The sequence below is a fragment of the Metschnikowia bicuspidata genome (genome assembly GCF_001664035.1).
Source record: "Metschnikowia bicuspidata var. bicuspidata NRRL YB-4993 chromosome Unknown METBIscaffold_1, whole genome shotgun sequence".
Classification (NCBI taxonomy): domain Eukaryota; kingdom Fungi; phylum Ascomycota; class Pichiomycetes; order Serinales; family Metschnikowiaceae; genus Metschnikowia; species Metschnikowia bicuspidata.
Window position 1 is genome coordinate 3,593,721 of NW_017387731.1, and position 8,389 is coordinate 3,602,109.

Sequence of the window (8,389 nt, forward strand, 5' to 3'; positions counted from 1 at the left end):
AGCATCGTAGAGTAACGTGACAGAAGCTGGTTGCTGATACTAAATTTCTCAAATCTCCTCACTATAATGCTCTTGTGTACTCGATTTCTGCGCATGAGACCAATTAGAAGTTTCCTGTCGTGTTCATCACAGACAACAAAGGAGTCTAGTGTCCTTTGTAAAGTGGCATTGATCAAGTCACCCCACTTTGAGAAGTTTTCTTTCACCGAGACATAGCATCCCACCGGGCCAATTGGATTACGGTGCCATGTGGTTTCCTTTTCAATTTCTCTCACCAAATTTCCAGAGTTCAAACCAAAAGCGGCGTATCTGTCGCTTTTGGCTTTCTCGACTCTTGACATTTTGTCTCGTAAGGTAGAAAGAGAATGCATGAGCTTGTTCAATTCTTTGTTTACCGCTTCTATCTCTGGGTTGTCTCTTGAAAACTCCGATAACTGTTGTTGAATTTGATCCTTTGACGAAATTAATTTTTCTTGATGTTTTTTTAGTAATTCTAACTTTTGAGACATGGCTTGTTTTGATCCACCGTTTGCATCGTCAATTTTCTTTTGCTCTGCAGCGAGATCTGATTCGTGTTTCTTGACTTCATGTGAATATTCTTGGATTTCTTTCTTGTATGTTTTTAGGTCGGATACCACGCTTTGTACATTTCTGGCAGCTTCGTCATACATCGCTTCGGCTTTCATAAAATCCTCTTGTTTAGAATCAAGTTCTTCCCCTATTTCTTTTTTTTCGGATGCCAATCTCTTTGTTTGTTCTCTTTCCTGCTCAATTTTGACTTCGTTGTCTTTGATGATTTGGTCGATTTCTTTCGTATCATGATCCTTTCCTTGAACCTCTGATTTTTTCTTTGCGATCATTTTTTTCATCATTTCAACGTTAAACCAGTAAATTTTACCATGGATTTTTTCCAGCTGTTGTCTCAAGTTGTGAGATTGCTTGTACTTCTTGTATAGTCTTTCTGATTCTAAGTATCTTGCGCCTGCTTCCTTGAAATATGATCTGGCCGTCACCAGCCGGCTCTGTAGTTTGTGAATATTTTGAGAGGCTTCTTCATAGTTGAGAATAATTGATCGGATATTGGTTCCTTCTGAGAAATACGTATATCTGCTCTGCTCTGTACTGTTTGCAATGAACTCTCTGGCTTTATCCTGAGAGAGGAAGGACAAAGGATTGTTAACAACAATAAAGAACCGCTGCAATATATCGTCCAATGTTTTCTTTTTGTTGGATACCACGGAACCATTTTCGCTTTTGATCGCATAAGAGTTACTACCTTCGCGCGTAAGCTTTCTTTCAACAAAGATGGACTTACCATATATTTCAGGCTCATATGCATTTACACCATCATTTTCAATCTCCACAAGAATTCTTGCCATTGACTTCCCATCCTTGATGAGGCTCTTCGCAGATGACCCTCTATTGGTGTCTGTAGCTTTCGCACCCAACCCCACAGAAATTCCGGTAAGCACGGCACTTTTACCTGATCCATTTCGCCCAATGATGAAGTTCATACGGCTTCCAAAGTTTAGTTCGAAATGATCATGACACATAAAATTTTTGAGGGTTAGCTTTTTTATGTATCCTGCGTGTCTCATTTGGTGATTTTGTTCCTCATCATCATCGCTCAAGTCCTCATCTGCTGCAAACCTGTGCCGCTTCGGTCGCGTGAGTAGCTGTGACATATACTGTTCTGCTGATTGACCTGACTGGTCTTGTTAGTAATTATTCAAGACCTGAGTAGTTCTCAGCAGTTTGTGATAAACAATCGCCCAATAAATAGGTGAAAAGCAACATACACTGGTGGAGAAGTTTCGTTTGCGACAGTCATGGGCACTATCTGTGGTATTATCGTTATCATTCTCACAAGCCCCAGATACGGTCATCTTGCCGAGAATCGAGAAAACTGTATTCCAGAATATGCTTCAAAATGGCGCCTGCTGAGATATAAACAGAGATACATCGCATCATCTATATGCAGGAATAACAGTTTTCTTTGGGGCAGAATGGGAACTCGCCATCAAAGCAGAATGACGCGTCATATAGACTAAGTTCTTTCACTCGTGTCGAGCATAAAGCTCTGAATCTTTGTAATGAAGCATCATGTTGTCTTTCGAATTCAAGACGTGAAAGTTTTAATGCATTGGCAAATCCGTTTGATAATGATAATGAGTTTGTATGTTTCTTATCTTACGGCCCGTCCTTCCTTTTCCCTTCGTTCATAATTTTGTATTCTGTGTTGTTGAGTTTTCAGGCAATGTATGATTCGATAGACTCGTTTTTATCCCATCAAGAATCTCGCAGAAGAGACCGCGCAATATCCAAACCAGATGCAATTTACGAAGGAGTCCAGCATGGATGTTGCCAACTGTTTCCATTTGATGGGAAATAAGTACGTTGTAATTAAAAAGACTCCAGATAACCCAATTTTTTTGCCTTGTCATAATTGCGCGATCTCTCACAAAACTTGCTGAACATAACTGTTTGACATAAAACAAGTTGTTTTAGTGATATACATGCTTCAAAATTGAAAAGCAAACCTAACTTCAGTCAATCGCAGTAACCTCACCGGGTCAAGAAGAAGAAGAAAATTGGCACGATGACACTGTTTTGACAATCAGCAGCCATGCGCATCTAACATGACGTGCTGATTCAAGTTCCGATCGATATTTAATACCGGACCACGATTCTCCCGGAATCGATTGGATCCGCAAGTTCCCGAAGGAATGATCCACACTAGTATTGCAGACCAGAAATTTATATGCACCATAGCATATGTGTGATGAGTTTATTCAGGTAAAGAGCCTCAGTCCCGATTTTCTCCGTTTTCATTAGCGGGATTCTCATTTTCGATATTCACCAGATGCACTGATCGGTTATACATTCCCCATCAACGCAGCGAAAAGTCATTCGCGCAGCGCATTGGCGAAAGTTTAAAACCGCACTGCAAGATTCATGGAATTTACATCCGCGATGAGAATACAACTAAAATTTTATCGATGCACATGTAGTTAAATTATCCACCGATGTGTATATGTTATTGATGATGAACTCAGATTGTGATTCCCTACATGAAAACGAATCGGAATTACCTGGTCAACACCGTGGGGAATATGTCAAAACTGTGAACCCCTTTTTTGGGATCAAGGCGGCCCGTCAATGTCAACGTATCCTGAACGGTTGCTACGTTATCGACCGGATTTGTTATCGTCTTTTCCACTTTCGTCAAATTTCCGAGCCGTATGGTTTCGTGCGGGAGTGTGGCTCCCGCAGCGCCGCGGCAACGCCGCGGCAACGCAGGACCGTATCTGCCTTTATCGATGACTTCCCACTATTCTGAAATGAACACGATCAGTCTAAGGGGAAGGGATAGTGATGCCCCCTTAATTTGAGCCAGAGTATCTAAAATGAAATATGAACAGAAAGAAAAAAACACTGATTTGGTATTTTCATCTATTATCTCTGGGCGGTTCTTGCAACTTTTTGACATATGCAATCATGCAGACGCACGTAATACATTGACAATTCCAGATAAGAAGATCAGTCAGTAAGATGTTGACTCGCCCAATTCCCATTGAAATGCAGGGTACAAAAAGGCTAGGTATCCGTCAACATGGCCATACATCAACTAGCCAGAAATGAGACTAACTACTGCTACTTGTTTGGCTGCAACTTTGGCCTTTGCCATCGCACATCCTTTAGAAAAGAGATCCATTGTTAACTCTACAGAAGACGCCACAAGCAACAATGACTTGCAAGCTTCATATGGCAAACCATTTGCTATCTTCCAGCCAAAGATGTTTGTCATCAACATGTTTGAGTACGAAGCTCAGCCATGGTTAGAGTCTTTAGATTTTGAGCACAACATTACAATCCCAGGATTATCTCCATTGTATCCATCCATATACTGCACTAGCAATTACTCTGTCTGTGAGATGACAACTGGAGAAGGAGAGATCAACGCTGCTGCTTCTGTTACTGCCTTGGGATTGTCTCCTTTGTTTGACCTCTCTCATACTTACTTCTTAATTTCGGGTATCGGTGGTGGTGAGCCTCAATTCACTACGATGGGCTCAGTCACTTTCGCAAAATATGCAGTTCAAGTTGCCTTGGAATATGAGACAGCCTATCAAGACTTTAGTAGCTCACGCGCAAATTGGACTTCTGGCTATTGGGCTTACGGGACAGAAGACCCTTGGACTTACCCAGGAAACGTCTACGGTACTGAGGTCTTCGAAGTCAATGAGAACTTAAGAGATAGGGCGGTGGAGTTGGCTGAAACCGCAACCTTGGAAAATGGCACTGATGCGAATGCGGCTAACAGATTGTTGTATGATGAGCCCGCCGCTCGTGGATTACCGTCTGTTGTGAAGTGTGACGCATTGACGTCCGACAACTACTTCACTGGTAACACGTTAGGAGACTACTTTTCGTTCTATGCCTCAATGATGACAAACGGGTCTGCCACTTACTGTTCTACTGCACAAGAAGATAATGCATCTTTAGAAGCATTCACCAGATTACACAGGTATGGTCTCGCTGACTACAATAGAGTTGTTATCATGAGGTCTATCTCTGATTTCACAAGACCACCTCCATCCAAATCCAATGACACTGTTTCTTGGTTCAACAACCCAGAAGACGGTGGCTCTTCGGTCGCTTTCGCAAACTTGCCAATTGCTGGGTTGCCTTTCGTTAGAGATGTCTTGGAGAATTGGGACAATGTGTACTACGCGGGAAAGAAGTACGGCCCAGAAAACTACACTGGAGATTTATTCAATACCTTGGGTGGCACTCCTGATTTTGGGAAATCTTCTTTTGACATCGCTTGAGCTAGCGTTTCCTTAAGCTTTTTATCATTCTCTCGTTCACGATTTCTAGTTTCGAATAAATAAATTTACACTTATAATTCTTCTCAGGATAACTCAGTAGAGTCTTTTTTCGCACTTGAGTCCGATACTGCTCCATAGTTTTCCGCGAGGTTAGCATCTTCAGTGATGACGTACTCCCTTTTGTCCAAAGCTGTAAATGAGGCACCACTCAATTTGGAGTAGAAGTACAAAATACCAATTCTGAGTCCAGAGCACATCAAAGTGAAAAGAAGGCCCCCAACAGGAGTTATAACAAATGCACCAAATGCGCCCCAGTCATCAGAGTTGTAAAGACCATTCCATACAAGAAGAAGTTTCCCTCCTTCTTCAGCAGACCCATAATAAATCGTTCCAAAGATAAACACGGCCAAAAGAGCACCGAATCCACCAATCATAACATCAACACCCTGGATGAACCAAAACCATGTGTCATTTAATCCGAGTAAAACAGAGGGTATCACAGCTGCAGAGACCAAGTCAGCGATCAAATAAATCTGGAGAACGTTGTCAGCAACTTTTACTGCCAAGATGATTGTAGGAATCATGACAACCACAACTAACCCTCGAATGTAAATCATTTTGATCTTATTGCGAAACAAATCATTCGAAATTGTGGAAACCATCGCACTTTGCAAAGAGTCAAAGGTACATGTGGAGATGCAAATGGCGAATATTAACACGAATGCCACAACCCATCTTGGCATGGTTTCTAGCAAAATAAAGAATGCTTTGTACCCATCCGGATCGTTTACTTCTAGATATCCAGCCCAAACGGCCAAAAATCCAGGAAGACCAACTAATGTGCAAATCACGAATGTTGCAAAAGCTGCAATGGAACATCCAATCCACAAGTCTTTGTTGGATTTGCTTGCAAATGTTCTCAACCAGAACCCAGCCATAAAACAATCATTTGTAGCTATTGCCACGGGCAAAATATACACTAGTTGCCATCCCAATTTATTCGCATCTAATAAGCCCGATGGCCCAATCTTTGAGGTGTCAATATTGATATCTGTGCCCATGCCAATCGCACAAATAATGATCAAAACAAGAACAAGGCTACCTTGGAGATTGTCTGTAATAAAACTTACTCTGAAACCTCCAAAGGATGTGTAAATGGTGGTCACCACACATTCAACTATCACAGCACCCAATGCATCCAAGCCAGTCAATGTTTCAATAGCTGCTCTCAATCCTGATAACTCGCCAATCATGAAAAGGAACATCGTGAGTGACGTGAAGAATGAAAGATACAAAGCTGTAACAATTCCAAATCTTTGACGGACCCACTCTGTCAAAACAAAGCCTTCAGGGCATCTTTTCCTTATAATGGGCCCGAGGGCAGCAAATCCGAGAATAGGAAGAGACCCCGATAGTGTGTAGACAAGTAATCCATGTAACCCTGCAGTATTTGCAATCTGCGCATATGTGGTCAAGATACCCACTCCCATTGTTTTGTGTGTTAGTACATGACTCGGCCGGCTGATGACAAACTCTGGGCAGATAGCTCGAGACTTACAAACTTACCTATCGATCAGCCACATGAATAGCCAGATGAGAAGAGCAAACGTAGATGATTCATTTTTTGTGTCCTACACTCCCCATTCTCCTTTTTCAGGACTTTTAGGGCTGAAGGACGGTAAAATGATCAGTTCTCTCGAAGTTTTTGACAAAGATGGACCAACACCACGCATCTTGAGTGTCTTCAAAGAGGAACATATAACCTGTCTTTTTTTGATTACAAGAATGTAAAGCAACATCGCCTCCTCACGCAAGCATAAACTTGATCGAGTCCGAACGGTTTAGTCTCAGCCGTTTCAGTTCTAAACAGAAAAGAAACAACACCCGCTAGCAAGTTGCAGTTTATCGAATTTTAGTATAACATACCAGAGGCAATGAAGTTGACTGCTAATGGAAGACCCTTTTGAGTTCCATTGGAAGATAAAAAATTGTCTTTGCTGGCAAACTTCCAGGCCAAGAAAAGCCCAGAGAACAACAAGGCGCTGTATGTGAGATAGATAATTGCGTTGCTCCCTTCAGAAGAGAGTTGCGCCATGATGTAGCAAGTATTTTCTGACGGATTGGAATTCGTCGACTTCTGTGGAAAATGGTGAAGGAATCGAAAATACAGGTCTCCGCGGCCACTTTTTAAAGTTCAGACTCAGGCAAAAATTTGCAAGACGAGATGGTTGCGGGAGACTGGTGACCATTATGTTGATACGACATTTGTGCATAATAGGACATAATTGCGAAATATGCCCTTAGCCGTCTGAAGATAAATAAAAGCCGCTCTTCTTATCCTCTCAACTGCATGATTTCACCCACACGAATGCGAAAAAAAATGAAAATGTCGCGGAAAATGTTGCGACATTGTTTTATGAGGCTATATGGAAAAAGTATGCTCTAAGGCGTCAGGAAAGAATTACTCGCCTTTTTCTAAAGCATTGTTTCACTCAGATCCATGGTAAAAGAATAGAATAGTATTCAGGATTTCTAATAATTGAAATACTCATCGCGAGTCAAAAATTGTGAATCAAAATGAAGGAACTGAAGAATGACACGAAAGACAAAAGTTAGCTAAAATGTATTCTTACATACAACTGCGATTTGAACCTTTGAACCTTCGAATTTTTTTTTTTTTTTTTGGCTATTTCTACTAGATGTATTTGATGAGAAGAACAAAACTTGTTTTCTATGTATGTATGGTAGATTCTTTTGATTAAAGAACTATGCAAGTTATATATATAAGCTGTTTAAAGGGTGTTTATATATACTATTAATATAGTTTTGCTCCTTTAATCAGATGAATCTGCCAAATATATATATATATAAAACCTTGAAACAATTCCTGGATACAAATCATTCTAATTTTGTTAAAATCTCCAAAGAGTTGTCGACCGCCAACATTGCCTTCAAACTCATGGGCTTAAAAATTTTTAGCTCTTGCCACCAGTGTTTGAATGTTTCACAATTGTTGTAGAGACGGATAATGAAAGCGTCTGTGGCGTCTCCGTTGTTATAGATTTGGTGTGTTCAATGTCTGAATTTCTCCAAGCCAAACCCAAGTTCCTCACTTAGAAGATTAGAGGTATTAAATACCAGAGATTTCTCGATAAAATGAAAAAAAACAAAGATGCTCCACGGCAGGTTCGAACTGTCGACCTTCAGATTTCACAAGGTTTCTTATGAGACTGACGCTCTGCCAACTGAGCTAGTGAAGCCCCTTGTTGTCATTCGACCTACTTACATAATTATATTTTAGGGCTTTGCGGGTTGGCAACATGTCAAATCTTATTCTTTGCATTTTACTTAATTTTTCAGAGGAATAAAAAGTTCCTACTCTTTAACGGGACTACAGTAGTCCGCTAAGACGTAATAGGAGACCTATCCTAGGAGTCAATGACGTAATATCCAATACGTAAACAGATACGTGCCATGAGGACTGTCCAGGCCGTGACTAACAGAAGGGGACGGGCCGAGCTAAGACACTTGGCACGTAGCTGGGAGCTGTTTAAAGG

The 8,389-nt window shown here is 41.1% G+C and overlaps 3 protein-coding genes and 1 non-coding gene across 4 annotated transcripts; 1 reads left to right on the top strand and 3 right to left on the bottom strand.

Annotated features, from left to right (window-relative positions):
* Positions 1 to 1,274: 1,274 nt before the first annotated feature.
* Positions 1,275 to 1,685, bottom strand: SMC6 (DNA repair protein; the record flags this gene model as incomplete). Its single annotated transcript, XM_018856675.1, has 1 exon — positions 1,275 to 1,685. A coding segment is annotated over one exon (411 nt), but the record flags the coding sequence as incomplete, so codon positions are not given.
* Positions 1,686 to 3,638: 1,953 nt separating this feature from the next.
* METBIDRAFT_76825 (purine-nucleoside phosphorylase) lies at positions 3,639 to 4,832 on the top strand (the record flags this gene model as incomplete). Its single annotated transcript, XM_018858592.1, has 1 exon — positions 3,639 to 4,832. One exon carries the CDS (start codon positions 3,639 to 3,641, stop codon positions 4,830 to 4,832), a length of 1,194 nt encoding a protein of 397 aa, XP_018714384.1.
* Positions 4,833 to 4,845: 13 nt separating this feature from the next.
* METBIDRAFT_30271 (uncharacterized protein) lies at positions 4,846 to 7,019 on the bottom strand. Its single transcript, XM_018855594.1, has 2 exons — positions 6,759 to 7,019; positions 4,846 to 6,324 (listed from the first exon to the last, which is right to left on the bottom strand). Exons 1-2 carry the CDS (start codon positions 6,925 to 6,927, stop codon positions 4,916 to 4,918), a joined length of 1,578 nt encoding a protein of 525 aa, XP_018714385.1. The 5' UTR covers positions 6,928 to 7,019; the 3' UTR covers positions 4,846 to 4,915.
* A 986-nt stretch (positions 7,020 to 8,005) lies between these two features.
* Positions 8,006 to 8,092, bottom strand: METBIDRAFT_t53. The gene has a single exon. It is a non-coding gene; the product is annotated as a tRNA-Met (tRNA).
* Between the last annotated feature and the right edge of the window lie 297 nt (positions 8,093 to 8,389).

Coding starts and splice junctions, on each gene's coding strand:
- METBIDRAFT_30271 (XM_018855594.1), bottom strand. CDS start 6,927: ATGGCGCAACTCTCTTCTGAAGGGAGCAACGCAATTATCTATCTCACA. Junction 6,325..6,758: donor AGTCAACTTCATTGCCTCTG/GTATGTTATACT, acceptor TAACACACAAAA/CAATGGGAGTGGGTATCTTG.